At 49.0% G+C, this 24,474-nt stretch overlaps 1 protein-coding gene and 1 long non-coding RNA gene across 3 annotated transcripts in view; one reads left to right on the top strand and one right to left on the bottom strand.

Annotated features, from left to right (window-relative positions):
- The first annotated feature begins 3,066 nt into the window (after positions 1-3,066).
- The window catches only part of TMEM192 (transmembrane protein 192), a 26,456-nt gene continuing 5,048 nt past the window's right edge, over positions 3,067-24,474 (top strand). Inside the window, exons 1-4 of one of the 2 annotated variants that reach the window (XM_025438760.3) lie at positions 3,067-3,211; positions 9,799-9,945; positions 15,659-15,923; positions 19,674-19,808. In XM_025438760.3, coding sequence (XP_025294545.1) covers positions 3,185-3,211; positions 9,799-9,945; positions 15,659-15,923; positions 19,674-19,808 — 574 coding nt within the window. In that variant the 5' untranslated portion in view covers positions 3,067-3,184. Of the gene's footprint in view, positions 3,212-7,868; positions 8,023-9,798; positions 9,946-15,658; positions 15,924-19,673; positions 19,809-24,474 lie in introns of those variants that run through there. The other variant, XM_025438759.3, reaches the window with a different exon arrangement.
- Positions 5,461-7,776, bottom strand: LOC112654335 (uncharacterized). Its single transcript, XR_007402411.1, has 4 exons — positions 7,598-7,776; positions 6,606-7,192; positions 6,083-6,272; positions 5,461-5,971 (listed from the first exon to the last, which is right to left on the bottom strand). It is a non-coding gene; the product is annotated as an uncharacterized LOC112654335 (long non-coding RNA).

The raw sequence follows: 24,474 nt of genomic DNA, 5'->3' as shown, positions 1-24,474 counted from the left end.
AGCATCCTTTTCTCCCACTCTTTCTAATCCCTGGAAGTCACAGCCTCCTACTGAAGCACAGCTCCTAGCCTGACAACCTCACTCCTCCACCAACCTGCTCCTACAAAATCTTGCAAAATTCAGAATTCTATTTCCTAACACCATTGCTCCCTTCTGGTTTATACAGGATAATCACAGATCATTCCTACCCTAAAGACTCTTAGCCTACCAAGTGCACCATCATCTTTTTTCCTCCCAAGTGTTTTTATTTTGAAAACTTTCAACCTCCAGAAAAAAAGACTTACTGAACTATTTGAATACTGTAACATTTTAATGTATTACTAAAACAGTGACCATATATGCTAATAATGCTTCCATAAACCTGACTTAGAAAAAAAAGCAACTAACATTTTGAGTGCTTAGAGACAACACTGCCAAGAGCATTACATACATTATTTCATTTAATAAAAAATTTCTCCAAAATTGGATCTAGTAACATTTCTATTTTTACAGGTGAGGAAACTGACTCCTAGAGAATTTAGCTAACGTGCCCAAGATCATACCCATAGTAAGATGCAGAATTCAAACCTTCGTGACTAATTCCAGAGCCTTGGTCTTACTTAAACAGCATAATGTGCTTATGAGAGTACACCTCCTGACATAATAACTAAGTTCAATGCGTGATCCTTGATTGGATTTTGGATGATGAAGAAAAAACAACTGAAAAAGGTATTTTGAGGAGCACCTGGGTGGCTCAGTTGGTTGAGCTTCCCATTCTTGGTTTCAGGGGAGGATGTGATCTTGGCCTCCTAAGATTGAGCCACAGGAGGGGAGGTGAGGGGAATCTCCTTGAGGTTCTCTCTCTCTCTCTCTCTCCCTCTCTTTCTGCCCCTCCTCTTACTTGTACTCATGCATTCTCTAAAATAAATAAGTCTTTACAAAAGATTGAAAAGTTAGGGATGCCTGGGTGGCTCAGCAGTTGAGCATCTGCCTCCGTCTCAGGGCATGATCCCAGGATGCTGGGACCTAGTCCTGCATCAGGCCCCCCCCAGGGAGCCTGCTTCTCCCTCTGCCTGCATCTCTGACTCTATCATGAATAAATAATTAAAAGCTTTAACAAAAAGATTAAAAAATTAAAGTGGTATTTTGGGGAAATTTTGAAAAATTTTTGCCCTGGATTGGTTATTAGCAAACACAGAACTATTGGCTTTCTTAGTTGTGATAATGATACTGTGTTAAATAGAAAAATGTCCTTATTTTCAGTCAATGAAGTATTTGAAATGAAGTTTCATCACGTCCTGTACTTACTTTCAAATGGCTCACTTAAAAAAAAGTGTGTGAACACTTGCGTGCACGTGCAGATGCACAGACAGCAACTGCAGCATAATAGGAACAACTGATGAATCCATGTGGGAGACACATGGATCTTCACTGTACTAGTCTTTCATCTCCCTAGGTTTAAAACTTCTCAAAACAAAATACGAAAGGAAAATGAATGCCAAAAGAAGGCGCTCAAAAAAGAATTAGGGACACCTCGGGGGCTCAGCAGTTGAGCATTCGCCTTAGGCCCAGGGCATGATCCCAGGGTCCTGGGATCGAGTCCCGCGTCCGGCTCCCTGCATGGAGCCTGCTTCTCCCTCTGCCTGTGTCTCTGCCTCTCTCTGAGTCTCTCATAAATAAATAAAATTAAAAAAAATAATTCATAGACTCTCAGGAAATCTTATAATTTCCTGAGATTTTAAAGATCAGGTGGTCTTATATCATCTTTCCCTTGGCTGATATTTGAATACTTTTATTTCACCAGTGGCATAAACAGGATGACTCCATACACAATGCACAGATAAGCTTTAGAAAGTGTGGAAGTGTGTGTAGCCTCCCTAGTGGGGTTACATCGGGGAAAAGTTGTTTTATTTACTTATTCTGGGTTTTTTTGTTTTTGGGTTTTTTTTAAGATTTATTTATTCCTAAGAGACAGAGAGAGGAGGAGGCCCCGGGCTGAGGGCAGCGCTAACGCACTGAGCCACTCAGGAGCCCCGCTTTACTTATTCCTTAAGAAAGAAAGAAAAGCCCTAAAACCTCGGAACGGCCTCGTTTCGCGTTGGTGCGGCCCAGTGCGAGCTGCGAGGGCAGCGGCGGGATTCCGCGGCGGGTTCTCCTTGGCGGGGGCCGTGCCCGCGGCAGGAACTAAGGAAGACGGAAGGAGTTAATGTTTTAAAGAGAAGCAAGTGGCGGCAAGAAGAGTTAACTTCTTGGACTTGGGGCGCGACCCTCCCGCGCGAGCCTCGGGCCCGGAGCGGGGCGGGGACTGCGGGAGCCCCGGGAGCCTGAGGTCGGCGCGGCCGCGGCCCCCGCGGGGGTTTCAAGGCGGGACACGCCCCCTGCACCTCGGCCAATCGGGGGCTCGGGGCGGGTCTGGGGGCGGGTCTGGGGCGGGGCTAGCGGGGCGGGGCGGGGCTCGGGGCTGGGGCGGGGCGGGGGAGGGGCTCGGGGCTGGGGGCTGGACTGGGGGCTGGGGGCTCGGGGCGGGGCTGGACTGGGGGCGGGGCTGGAAGCTGGGCTGGGGGCGGGGCTGGGGGCGGGACAAGGGGGCGGGGCTGGAGGTGGGGCGGGGGCTCGGGGCTGGACTGGGGGTGGGACTGGAAGCGGGGCTGGAGGCGGGGTGGGGGCGGGGCTGGGGGTGGGGCTGTGGGCGGGGCAAGGGGCAAGGGGCGGGGCTGGAGGTGGGGCGGGGGCTCGGGGCTGGACGGGGGTGAGACTGGAAGCGGGGCTGGAGGCGGGGTGGGGGCGGGGCTGGAAGCGGGGCTGGGGGCGGGGCTGGGGCTGGGGCTGGAGACGGGGCGAGGGGCAAGGGGTGGGACTGGGCGGGACTGGAAGCGGGGTGGGGGCGGGGCTGGACTGGGTCTGGGGGCGGGGCGAGGGGCAAGGGGCGGGGCTGGAAGCGGGGCTGGGGGAGCAGGGCGGGGCTGGACTGGGGGGTGGGGCTCGGGGCAGGACGGGGGCGGGGCCGGGGGCGGGGCCCGGGGCGAGGGCGGGGCTGGGGCGGGGGCTGGGGCGGGGCTGGGGCGGGGCCCGGGGCCGGGGCCGGAGCAGGCGGGGCGGTCCGCAGTGAGGCGCGGAGGCCCGGGAGGCGGCGCTGTGCCCCGCGGAGGGCGCGCGCGCAGGTGGAGAGGCCCGGCTGGGCCCGGCTTGGGCCGCGGCTTCGGGAATGGCTGCGCGGGGCCGGATGGAGGACGTGAGTGCGCGGAGGAGGAGGGAGGCTGGGCCCGGGACCTCTTTCTTCCCCTGCTGGGTGCGCGGGGCGGGGACTGCGGGGGAAGCCGCCCTGCACCGGTGCGGCCGCAGCGGAGGCGGCGCTTCCCACGCAGGGCGGGCCCGGGGCGCGGGGTCCTGCGACGGGTCGCTCGGGAGGCCGGCGGGTGCGCGGGGCGGGGGGTGCGCGGACGTGGGTCCCCGGGGCGCCCAGCTCGGTGCCGCGCGCCTTCGGCCCCGGAACTGGGAGCCCCACGCTGCGCGCCCGGCCCTCGGCCCTCCGCCCTCCTCCCTCCGCCCTCCTCCCTCCTCCCTCTTCCCTCCGGGGCGCTGGGGGCGGGGGCGTCCTGCGGGGCCTCTCCGGCGCGTCCCGGCCTGCGGCTGCCCCCCAGCCCCCACCCCCGACCCCACTGCCCAGAAACCCGCCCTGGAGACAACGGGGCGGTGATGACTTGAACGCCAGCGTGATAGGCGAGAATGGAGTTTTAAGCCGCCCTACCTGGTGGATCCAAGCCAGATTGCTGACAAAACAAAGGCCCGGTGTACAGTCTGCGTAGTACCGAGCGAAACCTTGGCCCAAGTATATTAAAACATTTTTAGAGGAAACATGGCATTGTACCCAGCATTAACTGGTTGCCTCATTGACAGGTAAGGTAATAAAACTGTTACCCTTGAGAAACGCAAAGTTGACATCACCTTAAGGCACTAATTTGGGTTAATACATTAATAGGAATATTACTGTGATCCTGTCACTGATTTAGGGGTGTCAGGCAGGGCACCTAACAGCTGCAGCCCTATAAGAGCTTAGATTCTCATTAAATAGCTTAGATTCTCATTAATAGCGACCATAAATATTCAAGTATCTTAACCAGGGGCGCCTGGGTGGCCCAGTGGGTTTGGCTCCTGCCTTAGCTCAGGTCATGATCCCAGGGTCTTGGGGGTCAAGACCCCCATGGGGCTCCCTGCTCAGCGGGGAGTCTTCCTTTGCCCCTGCTCCTACTCTCCCCTTGCAGGGGCACGTGCTCTCTCTCTTAAATAGATAAATCTTTTTTAAAAAGTCTCTTAACTAGGAATCAAAACTATTTTTTTATTTTTTTATTTTTAATAGATTTTATTTATCCTTTCATGAGACACACACACAGAGAGGCACAGAGACACAGGCAGAGGGAGAAGCAGGCTCCATGCACCAGGGAGCCCAACGTGGGACTCCATCCCGGGTCTCCAGGATCACGCCCTGGGCTGAAGGCGGCGCTAAACCGCTGAGCCACCCCCGGGCTGCCCCAAACAATTTTTAATGATAAAACTAAAACTGAATTTTTCTTTTCAGTTGAGAAAATGGAAAACTAACTGTAAGACATGAAAGTACATTTGACATTCATCTACATTTAAAGAAAAAAAATCATTGTTTCTGAATTTTTAAGGGTGAGATTCATAAGCTGACAATGTATGGGAGAAAATCTGAGGAAAATGAGAGACCCTTAGAAAAATGTGTGCAGTAGATGGTTCTTGGTTGATGCTAAGTTACCCCAGGTCCTTGGATCTGTAGCTTTTAGCTTTAGGATGAGTACAATCCTAGAAATCTGTTTCACCAAACGGTTACACACCTAAATCACTTCAGATCCGAGCAGGTTGCCTGTTTTGGGAACTTTGTGGATATGATTCCTACCATTCAGTAAAAAGCTAAAAATATGGTGTGTGCGGTAGGCCTAGACACTTAAAAGAGTTAACAGAGGCAAAGGCTTTTCAGTTAAGGTTCATTGTTTGCAAGCTGTGAAACCAACTCTGCCCACTTTAAAGAAGAAAGGAATTTCTTTGAAATGATCCAGGGGGAATGAACACGTAGGCCTCTGAAAGTGCCGACTCCAAACAAGGGTGGCTGCAGGATCTAAGACTCCTTCAGAGTCTGCCGTGGAATGAACCTGCCCCACCGCGCTCTCCCTTTGATACGTTGCTCACAGAAACAATGGATGGCCCAGCGCTCTTAGGTTCCACCAGGAGCCAGAGGCTCCACCTGGGCCAAGGAGGGTGAAAAGTACTGAAGGATGTTCCCATTGAGACTTAATGCAGAGGTAGACAGTGGATCCCCCGAGGAAATCGAGTTATGGTCACAAAAGAAGAGGAAAGAGATCCACGTGGGCAAAACAGATATTTTGTACAGCTCAAGATGTAGTTATTAATAGTGTAAGGGAAGACATTATTTGGTTTCAGGAATTGTCTTCGCTTTACCTTTCACATGGAGATGGTGGGTTGCCGTCTGAGAGTGATGAGTTGTTTTTGGTCAGGTTACAACATTTCCTGTAGAATCCACAGAGTATTGGGTATAGCCACCAAATACAGGGTGTTTACTGAACATCTAATAAGTGACATAGAGAAGAAACTATATCATAGTCCCCAACCTCCTCGGTGTAGGCAGGTAAGACAAAAGCTACATACGTTAAAAAGGATGTAATACAAGACAGCGTAAGAAACACTCCAAATTATTATTATGAGCAGTACATTTTATAACAGTTTTATAGTGGAAAGGAAACATTTGGCAGGACAGGTTGGTTTTGGTTTTGTTTTTGAGGGAGAGGAGAATCTTAAGCAGGCCCAGCACCCACATGGAGCCCAGTGTGGGGTTTGATCTCGACCTTGAGATCATGACCTGAGTGGAAACCAAGAGTCAGACGCTTAACCAGCGGAGTCACTGAGGCGCCCCAGCAGGACAGGTTTTATGGAGAAGTCTTGAAAGATGAGCTGGATTCTGAAAAAATAAGAGACGATATTTGTGGGGTGCTCCAGAAAGCTCATTTATGCTAGGGGAGGAGGTGCCTCAAAGGGAGGTCAGTGGGAGATACGTGGACGCTAGTCTAACCGTTAGTTTCCAGGCTAGCTGTGTTTAAGTTCTCAGGCCCCAAGGGTTCGAGAAGTTGGACAGCCTCTCGTTCGCCGCACACACGTATTGAGCACCTACTGTGGTGGGTGCTAAAGGTACGGAGAATATGCAGTACAGAGCCTCTGCCCTCGTGAAGCGCGCTCTTCCACCGGGGATTGGATTCTTCCTTCTGCCTGAAATGACCAAAAAAACTGTATGTGGTATATGAAACAACACTTTTTGAGATGGTGAGAGTCAGGCAGTGAGGGACAGTGCTGTCCGAGAGGAGGGACCCAGAGTGGCTCGTGCGACCGCCCCAGCTGGCCCCCGTGGGAGAGTGCAGGCCGGGAAGGGCGAGGGCGCCCGGCAGGGGTTGGCTGGCTCTCTGAGCTGTGGAGATGGGGCCGACAGTCTGGGGACACTGAGGCAGCCAGAGTTCACGTGGTGGTAGGAGAGAGGTGCACAGGGGGGACCTGAAATGCGTAGAGTCCCCCTCAGGGCCCCGCAGAGGCCTGCTTGGTACGTGCCCGTGAGGATGCCCCCCGTGGCCTGGAAAAGAGCCTCCTGGGATGATTGGAGAGAGTGGCGCTTGGTGCCCACGCAGGGCCGGCGTCGGGCGAGGCCTCGGTCAGACCGAAAGCTCGGGCGCTCGGGGCGTCGGGGGCGGGGCCCTGGCAAAGGCCTCGCCTCATCACAAATCTTAAAAGCAAGACCGAGAACGTCAGTGTTTCCCAGTCACTGAGCTGCGTTCGGAGGAGGAAAAGCTCAGGAGCACTGAGGGGAACACAAGGCGGCCCAGCCCGCAGACCGGTCGGGAAGTCCCGCGTGCCCGTGGCGCCCTGGGCCGCAGGTGGCGCCTAACCGCCGAGCCACCCAGGGATCCCCAGCGTCGACTCTGTTTCAATACAGTTGGAAAAAATCGTCAAGCGTTGCAAAAGGCAGGGAAGTCTGACCTGGAGGTCCGTTGAAACTGACCGGGAAAGAACGTGCTAGAAGCAGCAAGCAGGAGCCTTAACACGCTCTTAGGACCCTTCCACGTGTTCAGAAGGGTAAAAACCCGTGCGGCAGATCCGAGGTGGGCCCAGTGCGCCCTGGGGACGGGGAAGGCACCTGCTGGACCAAACGGGCAGTAGGAAGCGCGGGAGCAGGGAGAAGCGGGGGTTTTGCTAAGACGGACTGACGGGGGCCAAGGAAGGCAGGCCCGGGCCTCGGGGGCCTGTGGGGCCTGGGAACCGAGCGGGGAGATGGGGGGAGATGAGGGGGTGGGGTGGGAGGGGGTCCCGGCAGGAGCTGGGAAGGGCTTGTGAGGCGAGAGCCAGACTGGCAGTCCCACTCGGGTCTGAGGGTGACCGGGAGGGACTCCGGGTTGGGGGAGAGAGACGTGAATGTTGGTTTTAGGAGACGTGAGCGCAGCTAGAGCTGGCTCGGGTCTGGAGGACTGGGGGGGGGGGGGCAAGGCCAGGGGGATGCGGGCCTGGCCGGGGCGGGGGGCCGTGCAGCCCGCAGAGGCCTTACCGCCAGGCACACCGTCTCCTGTCCTCTCCGCGCCAAAGTGGGGGTGCAGGCGCCCTTAGAGCTCTGTTTTCCGAGGGGGGAGACCCACAGAGAGAGGTGAAGGGACCGGGCTCAGCTCGAGGAGAGGAGAAGCGGTAGAGGCCCGGCGGTTAGAGCCCTGGGAGCAGTTAGAGCCCTGGGAGCGTGCCTTAAGCATGCACTTCCTGCCGGGCCCTGGTCCCCCCCCCAGGCTCCCCGAGAACCCCTCCTGCAGAGCCCCCCCACCGCGACCCTAACTGGGCTCCTAACTGGGTCAGGAACGCAGCGCAGATGGGTTTGAAACAGTCTCTCCTCAGATGCTCCCTGGGTGCCAGCCCCCCTCGCCGTTGGGGGGTGACGAGGACAGGCCGGGGCTGTGGGTCTGGTGGCGTCGGCCGGGGCGGCAGGTGGGCAGGCAGCTGGCCGGGACAGCGTGGGGGGAGTGAGCGCAAAGTGCGGGAGGACCCGAGCTGCGGCCACCCAGGAGCTCCCCGCCACCCAGGGCGCCGTGAGGTGGCCCGGGGCGCGGGGAGGAGGCCCAGACGTCAGCCGAGGGAGCCCGGTGCACGCTGGGCGCCTGCTGGCTGAGCAGGAGCTGGAGGCGGAGGCCTCTGGAAAAGAGCACAAATAATCAGAATCGTGCCGCAGGTTAGGGCAGACCAAGCAGGAAGCTGTGTAGCCTCGGAATGAAAAATAAATTGCAGCGTTAGATGCCTGAGTTTGGAAATTGAGACTCCTGCCTCAGCCCTGAGTTAGGATCTGGATTATTATTTTTTTTAATTTTATTTATTTGAGAGAGGATGAGTGAGAGAGAGAGAGAGAGAGCGCGCGCGAAAGAGCGCATGAGTCAGGGGAGGGGCAGAGGCAGAGGAAGGAGCAGACTCTCCGCTGAGCAGGGAGCCCGATGCTGGACTCGATCTCAGGACCCCGGGGTTATGACCTGAGCCCAAGGCAGCCGCTTAACGGACTGGACCACCCAGGCGCCCCAGGCTCCAGATGATTATTTTCATCTTTGTACTGTGGTGTCCAGAAGCCAACCACAGAACGTGTGTCCCATTCTACCCTTTCCAAGGAGCCGTATCCTCTGTTTGCAGATGCTCTTCTCAGGCTTCCCTTCTTCCGATGAAATCTCTATTTCCACCTTATTTCAGCCCAATTAGCTCACGTACATTATTTCATCCTGTATGCCTTTATCCGTAGCCTCCCCAATGAAAATGTAATCTTTTGGACAAGGATTCGGTTTTATATTATTTTTTTCATCTTATGGTACCTTATATATAATAGTTTTCAGCAAGGCTCTGAGATTAAGAGATTGTTGTATGCACCAGAGACCTGTTAGTACTATTCTTGCCTGGACATTACCTTTAAATAAGACAAACTGAATTTTTGGGTTGCAGCTCAACCCATCAGCTACCTCAGTGACTTTGCAGCTAGTTGTTTTCATTGAGAATCGGCTATCTATAAACTGAAGTCTCCCAAGGATCTATGAGGGCGATCTGTTTCCTTCTCTAAGGTATTTCTCTAGGGCGCCCAGGTGGCTCAGTCGGTGAGGCGTCTGCCTTCGGCTCAGGTCATGATCCTGGGGTCCTGGGATTAGCCCCATGTTGGGCTCCCTCCTCCAGGAGGAACCTGCTTCTCCCAACCCCTCTGCCTGCCACTCCACCCGCTTATGTGACTCTCTTTCTCTCTCTCTTTCTCCATTAAATAACTAAATAAAATCTTTTCTAAAACTAAAATAAATAAAATATTTCTATCATAACTGAAAGTCCAATAAAGCCTCCAGCAACTTTCCAAAATTTTGTGGAACATAAAGATGTAGTTTAAGAATCGCAACAACAGGTAATTATTTCATCAATAATGTAAGTACTGTTAGATAAATCAATATCTAAGTTTTTAGGACTTAAAGAAAAATGGTTTGTTTGATCTCGTGATGTATTAGCTCATTTGAAGATATTGAAGTAAGATTTCCTCTACCCATTTGAATACTTGTTTTCACCAATTTACATTTAGTAGTTATATACAAGTTTATGATATTTTTAAATTGGGCTTTAAATAGGGAGCATATTTTTCTTGCCTCTAACTTGTGTAATGGTTTTTAAAGCTTTATAGTTTAGTAGATTTGTCTTGGAAACGTAATCTAGAAAGTGGTGATTATATTTTGCTTCTGTTTTTCTGTACCGCAGGGTTCCTTGGATCTCACCCAGAGTATTGAAGATGACCCCCTTCTGGATACCCACCATCTCCCACATCATTCATTACATGCTCATTTTAGACCCAGATTCCATCCTCTTCCTACGGTCATCATAGCAAATCTTCTCTTATTAATACATGTAAGTTGACTGGGATGAAGTAATCCATACAGAGGTGATGTTCTTAAATATATATACGCTCTTCAGAGGGCAGCTTGGCTACATCTGCAACATTTAAAATGTGCATCCTTTTTTACTTATCTTTCTACTTCAAAGAATTTATAGATATATTTGCATATGTGTAAGAATGTTTTAATCATGTTGTCTGTAATATCAAGATATTGCAACTATCACCATTCAGAGGACACTTTGTATGACCCATCCATATGAAGGAGCGCTCTGCAACATTTGAAAAAGAAACAGGGTGGACGTGTATATATTAATTAGACTAGCCTTCACACTTACATTGTTGAGTGTCTACAAGCACAGATTTACGGCAGTGTGCACAGAACGTTCCTATTTGCACGTTTTAAAAGATAATTGAGAGGGCTGGTGTGCACGTATATTCCCATATATAAACAGAAAATTTCTAGAACCATTCGCAAGATCCTTTTAACACTAGTTGCTACTGAGGTGGAGGACTGAGGGCCTTGTAGAAGGCACCTGATATATTTTAGTATTTGCATTTTATACTATTTGAAGGTTTTTTTTTTTTTGAAGGTTTTTTTTAACCACATGCATATATTACTTTTTCAGTTATTAAAAAAAAGATGTAGATAAATCTATGTTGACACAGAAATTTATCAATTTATCTACACTTAGGAAGTAATGTTAAGCAGGGATATCAGGTTGCAGCAGAACAATAAGTAGTGTTGCCCCATATTTTAAGCAATGATAAAATTACAAATGTCTGGGGTTTTTGTTTTTGTTTTTTTCCTTGGGAAGAGAGCATGAATGGTGGGGAGGCAGGCAGAGAGAGAGGGAAAGAGAGACTCCTAAGCAGACTCCATGCTCAGCATGTAGCCCAAAACTGGGGCTTGACCCCACAACCCTGAGACCATGACCTGAGCTGAAATCAAGAGTGGGATGCCCAACCGAGTAAGCCACCCTGGTGCCCCAAATATCTGGGGATTTTTAAAAACACATGTATTGCAACTAGTAGGTAACTAGTAGGTAATCACATAGACACAAAAAGAAACTCCTAGAGAGAAAAACAAAAAACCCTGTCTGTGCAAATGGTCTTGTAGGCTCATTGATGGCTCTGCATCTAGTCTGTTAATTATCTCCATTTTGGTTGTTGAGATCTGAAGCACTAGAGGATGTGTTCTTTGCTACAATGTGAAAAATCAAGAGGGCAAATTCTTAGCAATCCCAAGTGTTTATGAGGAGAATGAATGTGGCTCATTGACTTGTTCAGATGCTGTTCCAGTGACACACACTGTGTAGACTTGTACTCAGAGCTGAATACCCTGAGGAGAGAGGTGCATCCTTCTTCCCTGTGCAGATCTATTAAGTGTGGTGTGCTTCTGCTATGGCTTCCTGATCCCCAGATTAGCAACTGAAGCACTTCCTTCCTGGTGCCACCATGTGCAGATGTGGCCTCCTGGTCCCTGGATTGTGGCCTGTTTTTTTCTTCCTTTTTTTTATAACATACTCTTTAATTTGTGCAACACACTCTTTGTGTATATATTCCCCGAACATACACACACACAAACATGCACACATATCATTTTGAAAAACTTTTTTATATTAAACTGCTTGTCTATGATACTATGGGATTAATTGCCCTAATTTTAGGACTAAGAAAATCTTGTGTTAAAAAAAAAAAACAAGAAAAAATACCAGCATTACCCAGACACCAAAAGCAGATAAAGACACCACCAAAAAAGAGAGCTACAGGCCAATACCTCTGATGAACGTAGATGCAAAAATCCCCAACAAAATACTAGCAAACCAAATCCAACAATACATTATATCATTCACCACAATTGAGGGATTTATTCCTGGGTTGCAAGGATGGTCCAATATTTGCAAATCATGATACATCACATTAATTTTTTTAAAAGGATGAGAACCACATAATCATTTCAATAGATACAGAAAAAAAAAAACATTTGACAAAGTACAACATCCATTCATGATAAAAATCCTCAACAAAATCAGTTTAGAAGGAACATACCTCAACATAGTAGAGTCCATCTATGAAAAACCCACAGCTAACATCCTAAATGGGGAAAAAAACTAAGCTTCTTTACAGTCAAAAACGAGACAGGGATGTCCACTCTCACCACTTCTATTTAATGTAATACTAGCTAATACTAATGAAGTCTTAGCCTCAGCAGTCAGACAACAAAAAGAAATAAAAGGCATCCAGATTGGCAAGGAAGAAGTCAAACTTTTATTTTGCACATGACATGATACTATATGTAGAAAACCTGAAAGACTCCACCAGAAAACTGCTAAAAGTGATAAACGAATTCAGTAGTCACAGGATACAAAATCAATGTGCAGAAATCTGTTGCATTTCTATACACCAATAGTGGAGCAGCAGAAAGAGAAATCAAGGAATCTATCCCATTTACAATTGCACCACAAACCATAAGATACCCAGGAATAAACCTAACCAAAGAGATGAAAAACTTATACTCTGAAAACTATAAAACACTGATGAGAAATTGAAAATGCCATGGAGAAATGGAGAGGCATTCCATGCTCATGGATTGGAAGAACAAATATTGTTAAAATGTCTGTACTACCCCAAACAATCTACATATTTAATGCAATCCCTATCAGAACACCCGCAGCATTTTTCACAGAGCTAGAACAAACAATCCTAAAATTTGTATGGAGCCACAAAAGACCCCCAAAGAGCCAGGGTAGCCTTGAAAAGGAAAAACAAAGTTGGAGGCATCACAACTCAGACTTCAAGTTCTATTACAAAGCTGTGGTGACCAAAACAGTATGGTACTGGCACAAAAATAGACACATAGATCAGTGGAACGGAATAGAGAGCCAAGAAATGAATTATATGATCAATTAATCTTTGACAAAACAGGAAAGAATATTCAATGGGGAAAAGACAGTCTCTTCAACACATGATGTTGGGAAAACTGGTCAGCTCTGCGCAAAAGAATGAAACTGGACCACTTTCTTACACCATACACAAAAATAGACTCAAAATGGATTAAAGACCTAAATGTGAGCCCAGAAACGATAGACCTCCTAGAAAAGAGCACAGACAATTTCTCTGACATCGACCATAGCAACACTTTTCTAGATATGTCTCCTGAGGCCAGAAACATAAAAGCAAAAACATATATATATATTGAGACTACATCAAAATAAAAAGCTTTTGGGGACGCCTGGGTGGCTCAGTGGTTGAGCATCTGCCTTCAGCTCAGGACGTGATCCCAGGATCCTGGGTTCGAGTCCCACATCAGACTCCCTGCAGGGAGCCTGCTTTTCCCTCTGCCTGTGTTTCTGCCTCTCTCTCTGTGTCTCTCATGAATAAATAAATAAAATCTTAAAAAAAAAAAAAAGCTTCTGCACAGCAAAGGAAATAATCAACAAAACTAAAAGACAACCTATGGGATGGAAGAAGATGTTTGTAAATGTGACATACCCAATTAAGGGTTAGTATACAAAATATAATAAGAACTTATACATCTCAAACACCCAAAAAACAAATAATCCAATCAAGAAATGGGCAGAGGACACAAACAGACATTTCTCCAAAGAAGACACACACACGGCCGGCCAACAGACAGGTGAAAAGATGCTCAACGTCACTGATCGTCTGGGATATGCAGATCAAAACCACAATGAGATACCACCTCACACCTGTCAGATTGGCTAAAATCAACAACACAAGAAAACAGCAGGTGTTGGAGAGGATGCGGAGAAAGGGAACCCTCTTACAACGTTGGTGGGAATGGGAACTGGTGCAGCCGCTCCGGAAAACTGGAGATTTCTCAAGAAGTTAAAAATAGAGCTGCCCTATGACCCAGCAGTTGCACTGCTGGGGATTTACCCAAAGAATACAAAAACACTAATTCAAAGGGATAACAAGCACCCCAATATTTATAGAAGCATTATCTGTAACTGCCAAATTATGGAAACTGCCCCAAAAAACTTCCTTATTGTAACAAGTAAAACATTACCAAAGCAAACAAAGATAAAATCCTATCTTCCCTTTTCGCTACTTTAGTCTTTCTCCCTGAGTTAATAAATGAATGTATCTTACTGCTTTTTTTAAAAAAATCATACAAATATATACCAAAAGACGGGCTGCCTGGGTAGCTCCGTTGGTTAAGTGACCAACTCTTGATCGCAGCTCAGGTCTTGATCTCAGGGTCCTGTGTTCAGCCTCGTGTTGATGGGGCTCTGCGCTGGGCATGGAGACTACCTAAATACACACAGATTAGCACATATGTAAGGATTTCTCCCATTTCTTCCACCCACCCCCAGGTGGATAATACAGTATTTATTACTCTGCAGTGGGGTTTCCCAAACCTGAGCATGTGACAGATTCCCTGGCAAGCTTGTTAAACTAGATTGTTTGGCGGATGCTCCCAGAGATTTTGATTCTGCTGGTTGGGGTGGGATCTGAGAATTTGCATTTTTGACGAGTCCCCTGTGATGCCGATTGTGCTGGTGTGTGCACCACACCTTGAACTACTACTCGACAACTTTTTTTTTTTAATCTCAACATACAGACATCCATCCAAATTAATACAGGGAAACTTAGTAAATTCTTTCATAGCTGAAAAACATTCTGCTGTAGGAGTAGATGTATCTTAATTTATGAAGCATCCTGCTGTGGATGAACACGCATCCTTGGGCACTTTGCAGTTTTTTGCAAATACAGAGAATATTGCAGTAAATATTTGTAGCCATAGAACCCTCTGTCCTGATGGTTTTACTTCTAATGGGTCGAGTCCTTAGGACAGTAGTACTGTGTCAAGCTGCTTCCAAATTCTTTTTCCACATCTATTCCCAGACCAGTCAGCAATATATGAGAAAGTCCATTTGCCTCTATTTTGACACCGATCTCAAATTTTTGTCAATCTAATTGGATAGCTATTTTTGTTCTCTTAAAACTGAAACTAGAAGTAAAGCTTTTTAAACCCTGATTTTAATTACCTTTGATGCACTAAATTAACTGTTTTTACTCTTTTCAATAAAAGAGAAGTGGGAAAGAAATTGTGTAACATGAACTATTTGATGGGTTTGGGGGTAGCTTTTCTTTTTTTAAAGATTTTATTTATTTATTCATGAGAAACAGAGAGAGAGAGGCAGAGACACAGGCAGAGGGAGAAGCAAGCTCCATGTAGGGAACCCGATGCAGGACTCTAGGATCATGCCCTGGGCTGAAGGTGGCGCTAAACCGCTGAGCCACTGGGGCTGCCCGGGGGTAGCTTTTCTTATTTATGATTTGTTTCCAAAATTTCTGCAAATTTTTCTCCAAATTTTGTTTAAAACGTTTGTAAAATGGTTTTAAGAAGAAGTTGTTTTAAAATTCATTTATAGGGCAGCCCGCGTGGCTCAACGGTTTAGCGCTGCCTTCGGCCCAGGGCATGATCCTGGAGACCTGGGACCGAGTCCCACATCGGGCTCCCTGCATGGAGCCTGCTTCTCCCTCTGCCTGTGTCTCTGCCTCTCTCTCTCTCTCTCTCTCTGAGTCTCTCATGAATAAATAAATAAAATCTTTTTAAAATAAATAAAATAAAATTCATTTATAAAAATAGGATAGCAAAAGTCATAGATAGGAGTATGTGAGTATGTGCTGGGATGGTGATAATCATTTCTTAATTCCAATTATTGAATTTTAATCCGACTGCTTTCCTTTCCACAGGTTGTATTTGTCATTTTAGCATTTTTAACAGGTATACTTTGTTCTTACCCTAATCCAATTGAGGACAAGTGCCCAGGAAACTATACCAACCCACTGAAAGTTCAGACAGTCATAATCCTTGGGAAGGTTATCTTGTGGATCCTGCATTTCCTTCTTGAGCGCTACATCCAGTATCACCACAACAAAGTGAGAAACCGGGGCTACACCATGATCTACCTGTCGACCAGGCACCTGAAAGGACTCACGCTGCTGATCCACTCCACTGGTGAGTCTGGCTCAGCTTGTCTGTCTGTGGCTTGCTTGCGCGGCAGAAATTCCAGCAGAAAGCAAACGTGACGGTTGACTTTATAATCAAATATATGCTCTCAGTTTTGTGAGAATGATGTGTGTTGTGGCCACTAAAATTCGGATCACCTTAATGTCTTGAAGCTTTTTTAATAAATATATTTAGTCTTAATTTTCCGTTGACATCTGTGCTTGTGATCATAGGGGAGGGGAGGGAAAAGAATGTACCTCTATCCTTCTAGGTAGATTTTTGGCTGATAATAAAAGACACTGTAATAAAAGACAGTATCACAAGAGGAAAACGACCAGGAGTTTACTAGCCTGCGCACCTCCTGTGTGCATGGGAGAGAACCAAGAAGACTGAGCAACTCTCCAAAATGGGCCAAGTTACCACCTTAAACACCACCTCCAGTTAAAGAGTGGAGACGGTGGCGGGTGGGGAGGTTGGAGGAGTTTTGCGAGGCTGCCAGGAAAAGCACTGTCCACAGGGGTAAGATTGTTGTGCAGATTACTGCATTCTCAGTCGGTAATAGTTTCTAGAAATTTAAAGTCCTCCTTCTCTCCCCGGTACAGAGAGGGGGACATGCTTACAAAATGTAGTTTTCCCCCATCAATGTCTCTTACAAAAGAGATCTTTTCACTTCTACTCAGCTTTCAGAGCTTCACCTGCTTAAAATAATCAGCTTAAAATAATCCTTTTGCGGAAAAAGCATATTTTGGGGTGGCATTGTCTGCCACCTGCCCCCCATCATTATGAACACGGGGTCCGTGTGATGTAGGAAAGACGTTAGGGTTCAGAGCTGACGGCTGAGAAGAATTCTTGAGACATCTTTGGTGCAAAAAGGTGGTTTTATTAAAGCAGTGGGGGACAGGACCCATGGGCATTATGTACGTTCGGGTTGGAGGGGTTAGGGAGAGCGGAAGTCTCTGAAGAATCTTGGAAGCGGGGTTTCCAGGATCCTGAGGGGGCTGGCTATTGTTAGGAAAGGTCTTTTATTGGACACCTGGCTGGCTTAGCGGTTGAGCCTCTGCCTTCAGCTCAGGGCGTGACCCCAGGGTCCCAGGATCGAGTACCGCATCGGGCTCCCTGCATGGAGCCTGCTTCTTCCCCTGCCTGTGTCTCTGCCTCTCTCTCTGGGTCTCTCATGAATAAATAAGTAAAATCTTAAAAAAAAAAAAGAAGAAGAAGAAGAAGAAAGGTCATTTATTGCTGTTTAGTAAAAACTCGGTCATGAGACCCTCAGATGCATATCGGCAGGCCACGTGCTTGGGGGACGGTAGCCAGCATCTGTCTTGGAGGCCAGAGCCTAAGGGAGTCTCCTAAGGAACCTTCCTGTTAAAGTCGCTTACAGGCCCCTGGGCGTCGGGCTAAGACTACCCGTCACCGCCAGCAAAGTATTAACATCGAGGCAGCTGCGTCCCTAGAGGGAGGTCACTCTGCCTGTGTCAAGGACTTGTCAATGGGCTGTAAGTAGTAAGGAAATTTAATCATTTTTCTTCCGTTTTGGTCCCCACATCACGCGTATCTCCCTGTGTCTAACGCGGACTCCCGTGCCCTTTCCACGGGAGCAGCCTGCTTCATCTCGAGAAGCTGCAGAGCTGCTGCTCTTTGGTACTTGTAGGGTAAGAGGACGTAATTGCTTCACTTTCATGAGATGCTGTATTTTTCTTGTGGTGACAGAGCCTGTTAGAAAATAAGGTGCATTATGCAAAATGGAAAACTTGAAAAACTTTATGAAGGCGAGATCAGAAAGTCCATATGGGACTTAGCTGCATTCGTGCCTCTTTTGTTCATCGTTGCAAACGTTTCCTTTATTTTTACTTTTGAAGATTTTGCTCATTTGAGGAAGAGTGAGTGAGAAAGAGCTCGAGCAGGGGCGCGGGGAGGGGGAGAAGCAGAGTCCCCTGATGAGCAGGGGGCCGCACGCAGGGCTGCGATCAGGACCCCGGGATCCTGAGCTGAGCCCGCGGCAGGCAGACATGTAACTGACCGAGCCCCCCGAGGTGTCCCTGTTGTCACAGACATTTTACAGGCTGGATGGAATTACATTGAGCTTCTTCGGGTATTTTTGCCGTGGTGCTAGAAATCTCTACCTTTTTAAAAGACCCTCTTTTTTGGTTTGAGTCCAGAATAAACAGACGTTTTGAAACCAGATTGGAAATCAAAATTAATCCCCCCCCACCCAGAAAAACGGCTCTACAGAATTTAATGTTTATTTTTCTCTGTGCGCTGTTAATACATCTGCTTGGGGCAGGCTGCTCGAGGCCGGGCGCTGTCAGTGGGGGCCGCGGGGTCGGCTGCAGCAGAGGAGGGAGCATCTTGGAGCCTGGCTCCCCTTCCCCGCCCCGGAGTCGGGGCTCCCCGCCTCGACTAGGCCGCGGCCAGCAGGTGCCGCTGGAACCTTTCCTCCCACAAAGGGCACAGCAGAAACGCCTTTTTACCTTAAAGGCCTCGATGCCTTGTGAGCGGGGAAGCTGGGTGTCGGGCCGCCCTGGAGCTGGGGTCCCCGAGGCCCGAGGTCTAGCTCCCGGGACCCCTCGTGTCACCGAGCAACTGGACCCCGACTTCAGCCCCAGATGGTGTCACGTTCATGTCGCTCAGACCAGGACCCGGGGAATCAGGGACCTGGGGCCATGCGCCCCGAGCTTCCACTCGCCCGGGGTCTGGGCCTCGCATCTGAGAGTCGCGGGGCCCGAGCGCCTGGCACCGTCGTGGCTGCAGCTGGGGCGGTGTCCTGGGGTGACCAGCCCCGTCCTGATGCCCACCCGCTGTGGGGGGGTCGCGCTGTGTCCACACCCGCGGTGGCCGCCAGCAGCTGGCTGTGGCCTGGTTCTGCTGTGGGGCTGTCGTGGACGCCGCCTCCTCCAGGCGGCCCCCGGGCCCTTGCAGCCATGGCCAGGTTCCAGGCAGCCCCCCAGGCCCTCGCAGCTATGACCCAGTTCACTGTCGGCCCTTCGTGGACGCCGCCTCCTCCAGGCAGTCCCCCCGGCCCTCGCAGCCACAGCCCCGCCAGCCGCCCCACTCGGGCCCTTCCTTTCCTCCTGTGCCGCTGCCCCCAAGTCCGAGGAAGGAGGCCAGGGGTCTTCGGAGGCCGCGGGGCCCTCGGGGTTGGGGCGGGGCCGGGAGCCCGCGGGGCAGACCTGAGCCAGGCCACCCGGTGACGCCGCCCTGCGGACCCGAGGTTGGGCGCAGGCGGGCCCAGGTTCCAGGGGTGCGGCAGGGGCGGGGGGGTGTGGACCGGGGTTCCCAGGGACACCGCACCCGACACTGTCCATGCGCCGGGGCCGCGGTCCCTGGCCGCCAGGCCGTCGTCAATTATTTTATAAAACAGAAAATAGTAACAATCATTTCTTTAAGAAAATCCGGCGTCTTATGTGATTGTCTCGTGGGGCATCGTCAGCTGCGGGCCGTGTGGGCTTCGTCCTCAAGGAGCGGCCTTGGCTGATTGCGCTGGGGGGGCTCGGCATGTGGGGGGGCGTGCACCTGCCGCGGGCTCCGCGGAGGGGCTGGGGAGCGTGCACCTGCCGCGGGCTCACGTGGGGGACGTGCACCTGCCGCGGGCTCATGTGGGGTGGGGCGTGCACCTGCCGCGGGCTCACGTGGGGTGGGGCGTGCACCTGCCGCGGGCTCATGTGGGGGGGGCGTGCACCTGCTGTGGGCTCCGCTGGGCGGGGGGCGTGCACCTGTGGGCCGCCGCTGACCGAGCGCCCTCTCCGCTCTCGTCCGCAGGCAGCACGGCTCTCCTCCTGGTGCTGAGCGTGCAGCACTCCTTCCCCGCGCCCGCCCGGCTGTATCTTTACCTCGTCCTGGCCATCCTGGCCCTGGAACTGCTCTGTTCCCTGACCTGTCTGCTCATCTACACAGGTGAGAATCACAAAATACCAGTGAGTTGTTTCTGAATTTGTGTCAACAAATTTTTGTCAAGTGACGCCTTGTATCCGAAAAGTAAACACAACAAAAATGAAAAGATCCACAAACGTTTGGTTTATCAAAGGCAACTGAGATGTAAGCCTGGCACTTAAATTTGAAATGATGAAATACAGATTAAGTAAATAAAGAATGCATGCAAACTGCATTTAGCCCAGACTTGCTCTAAGACAAACCATTTAGGAACTTATTTTCTAAATTTAGGGCTGTCTGAGGGCCAGTCTGTTTGTCTCTCTCTGTCTCTGTCTCAACTCTCAGTGATAAAAAATTTTTTTAAGATTTTGTTTTGTTTTGTTTTAAATTCACGAGAGACACAGAGGGGGCTGGAGGGGCAGAGACCCAGGTAGAGGGAGAAGCAGGCTCCGTACAGGGAGCCTGACGTGGGACTCAATCCCGGGTTTTCAGGATCACTCCCTGGGCTGAAGGCAGTGCTAAACCGCTGAGCCACCCAGGCTGCCCCATAAAATTTTTTTTAAGGTTTATTTATTTGAGAGAGAGAATGGGAGGGGCAGAGGGAGAAGCAGACCCCCTGCTGAGCCCAGAGCCCAGTGTGGGCCTATCCCAGGGCCCTGGGGTCATCACCTGAGCCACCCAGGCACCCCAGTGGTAAGATTCTAGTAAGCTTTACTGGGGCGCCTGAGTGGCTCAGTTGGTTAAGTGGCCAGCTTTTCATTTCAGCTCAGGTTCTGATCTCAGAGTCCTGGATGAGCCCCTATCGGGGTCCACGCTCAGCTCAGCAGGGAGTGGGCTTGAAGATTCTTTCTCCCTCTTCCTCTGCCCTTCCCCCTGCACACACTAAGATAATCTTTAAAAAAAATAATAAAGTAAGCTTTAGATATGTAAACATGAAAAATAGATGGAGGGATACTTTTGACAGAAAAGAATTCAAGCCCTGGAAAAATCTAGATTTCATTCCTGCTGCAATATTGGCATATAGTACGTCTGTCCAAAATACTAGCTAATTTTTTGCCGCTGCATAACAGTTATTTTGTGACAATAAAATATCTCCTCTATGCATTTTAAAAGAGAGTCATTTCTCTACTTATGAAAGACAAAGTCCTGTGGATCTCAACTCATGTTTCATTTTACTGATTTTTTTTTTTTTTTTTTTTTTGGTGCATCTCCTTAGGCCTATAGAAGAGCATTTAGTTTTTTTTTGTTTTGTTTTGTTTTTTAATTTATTTATGATAGTCACACAGAGAGAGAGAGAGAGAGACAGAGACATAGGCAGAGGGAGAAGCAGTCTCCATGCACCGGGAGCCCGATGTGGGATTCAATCCTGGGTCTCCAGGATCGCACCCTGGGCCAAAGGCAGGCGCTAAACCGCTGTGCCACCCAGGGATCCCTAGAAGAGCATTTAGAATATGAATGGGGTAACTAGTTTATAAATGTGAATGTCACATTATTGATTGACCTTTATAAACTTTTCTGTAGTTATTAGCTAACAATGAGCCAAATTATGGAGATTGCATTCTGTACCTCACTTAAAAAAAATGTATATCACCCACTAAACTTCCTAGAAAAGAATGAGACTTTGGGTTTTTTTTTTTTTAAGATTTATTTATTTTTAAGATTTTATTTATTTATTCATGAGAGACACAGAGACAGAGAGAGAGAGAGACAGAGAGACACAGGCAGAGGGAGAAGCAGGCTCCATGCAGGGAGCCCGACGTGGGCCTCGATCCCGGGTCTCCAGGATCACGTCCTGGGCCGAAGGCTGCGCTAAACCACTGAGCCACCTGGGCTGCCGAGACTTTAGTTTTAAAGGTTAATTTTTCTGCATATAAGAAATAGCTTGCTACCATGTGACAAACGAATATTAAATTACTTTGTTGATTGAGATCAGTTCCATTCTACAACACTTCTGTCAAATGCTGTAAATGAGATAGTTTAGCTCTGAATATAGCATTCACTTACCATGTTATTTTACGGTAGCTCTACTACATTTATTTATTTGTTTGTTTGTTTGTTTGTTTAGGATTTATTTATTTATGATAGACATGGAGAGAGAGAGGCAGAGACACAGGCAGAGGGAGAAGCAGGCTCCATGCACCGGGAGCCCGACATGGGACTTGACCCCGGGACTCCAGGATCACGCCCTGGGCCAAGGGCAGGCGCTAAACCACTGAGCCACCCAGGGATCCCCTACTTTTATTTATTAGAAAGGGTGCAAGCCTTCTGGTAGTGAGGTATTTTCTGTAGTACCTATCGAATGCTCTATGACGTAGCAGGACTTAGGAACATTCCAAGGACCGTGTAAGGGGAAATTGGGGCACCTGGGTGGCTCAGTCAGTTAAGAATTTGCCTTGGGCTCAGGGCAAGATCCCAGGGTCTAAGATCAAATCCCCATCGTGCTCCCTGCTCAGTGCAGAGCCTGCTTCTCCATCTCTGTTTGCTGCTCCCCCTACTTATGCTTGTTCTCTGTGTGTGTGTGTGTGTCAAAGAAATAGTCTTTTAAAAAAATTGCTTTATTCTATATGTGAAGACTTAGTAACATATTTCATTAATATTAAAATTTATATCTGAATAAAAACACCATTAAATCTTAAGTGAATATGTTTCCCTACTGTAAGAAAACCTGATAATTGCTAATTCCGACTTTCAAAATACATGGACGGTTTACATAGGAAGGGTTTATAATATAATTTATAAACTTAGGGTTGCCGCAAATATTGAATTTCTTTGGAAGATCGAAGTATGTCTGTTTTACCTCCACATCCTTAAGAGTAGGCTTAACTTTTTAAATTCTATAATGTGCCTTTAAATGTATTGCGGTTTTGACAGGAGAGATTTAGGGAGTAGCTTCTAGAGACAAATGTTGCTTTTGTTCAGTGTCGTAGAAAATATAAGCTTGGGCCCCAATGTATGGACTTTTCATGTTTCTCCATACTGAAATGATTTGAAAAGATAATGAGTTTTGATAACATTGAAAGTGATTCTTTAGGACATGATTCTTTGATATACTAATTATAACCTGACCTTGACTAGCGTATTTGCATTTTAAGTAGTTAACCTCTAGAAAACAAGATGGACCCTTCTCGTTGGGCACTAATTTGCTTTACTACCTCTACAGGGGAAAACTAGGAAAATAAAACTTGAAACAGTTTTGACCTACTAAATTCGATTAGCTCTGTTCATTTAAAAGTAAGCCAAAGGGATGCCTGGGTGGCTCAGTCAGTTGGGTGTCTGCCTGTCTGCCAGGGCCCTGGGTCTAGCCCATGGGCTCGCTGCTCATGGTGGCGGGGGGCACTTCTCCCTCTGCCCCTCCTCCAACTCGCACTCGCTCTCCCTCTCCCCACCCTCTGAAATGGATAAGTAAAATCTCTAAAAAAAAAAAAAAAAAAAAAGGGGGGGGGGTAAATAAAAGATGATGCAATTAACGCCACCCAGTTATCAGCCTTCCAGCAGCCGGTACAACTGCTCTGAAGCTGTGAGAGATTCGGGCTAGAATGGAAGCGGTGACCAAGCGCACCTGCCCTTTTCCGTGTTTTGACGTCCTAGCATGCCTGCTTTCCTTGGCTTACGATGGAAAGAGTGCTTTGAATTGGTGATATTGCCTGACTTTTGATCGAGAAAATGCTGAATGTGTTCAATCGAATCTATTTTAAAGGCCACAGAGGCCTTTTTATTGTGTCAGACTGTGATGCGTCTCTTAGTTCTGTCCCCTGGCTTGCACCTGAATGCCGTAGAGCTGTTATTTCCTGTCCCCCACTTCAAGAAGCTTACGCGTGTTCCAGGCTTCTTCCTTTGTTCAGGAATTCTGATGCGAAGGAGGCCATTTGAGAGAGCCAGCTAGGATGTGAACAGGAAAACTCCCATTCACCGGCGGCCATCACGAGTCGGTCGATTCTCGGCCTTCATCTTCCCCAGATGGCATCTGACACGACTGACCTCCTGGAAACGTACCCCTCTTGCTCTGGGCCTCGGGCTTTCCCGGTTTCCTGCCTGCCCCGGGGCCCCATAGCCGCCTTCGCTCCGGGCCCTCCCTGACCCGCTGGAGGGAGCCCCAGGCCTCCGTCCATCTCCCCTAACCCCGGAGCCGTAGCACCTCAAGTGTGTCTGGGCCACGGGAAGCCACGAGGAGCTCCTCGTCTCCAACATCCCTGCCGTACCCGGAAGGCAAGGGCATCTCGGCAGGGTGCACACCACGTCTCTTGGCATCATACGGCATCGTACGGCCTGCTTCTTCCCGGTCCTTCCTAACGGGCCCTGCACAAATCTCCCAAATTTCTCACTTTTAACCTCTTCTTAAACTTCTTGAGCCTAGGAGTCAGCTGAGCGTGCACATTAGAATCATAGGTGAGCCTGGCCGTGCCACACAAGGTGCGTATCATGTGACTCAGCCATTGCACTCCTGCGTATAAACCCAAGACAACCGGAAACGTCCGCATCTCCACAAAACCATACAGTTGTTCAAAGAAGTGTCCATAATGGCCCAAAGTGGAAACGGTCTAGTGTTAGGATATATTAGGGCTAGATCAGCACAACGTGCTGGGTCCATACGGTAGAATGTTATCCGGTCCTCGAAAGGAGCGGGTACCCGGAGTGACGTGCTGCTGTGTGCCCAACACGCATGGCCCTTGGAGACGGGCGCTGCGGGCGA

This window comes from Canis lupus, chromosome 15 (assembly GCF_003254725.2).
Source record: "Canis lupus dingo isolate Sandy chromosome 15, ASM325472v2, whole genome shotgun sequence".
In the NCBI taxonomy this organism is placed as follows: domain Eukaryota; kingdom Metazoa; phylum Chordata; class Mammalia; order Carnivora; family Canidae; genus Canis; species Canis lupus.
This window is presented reverse-complemented; position numbering and strand designations above follow the sequence as displayed.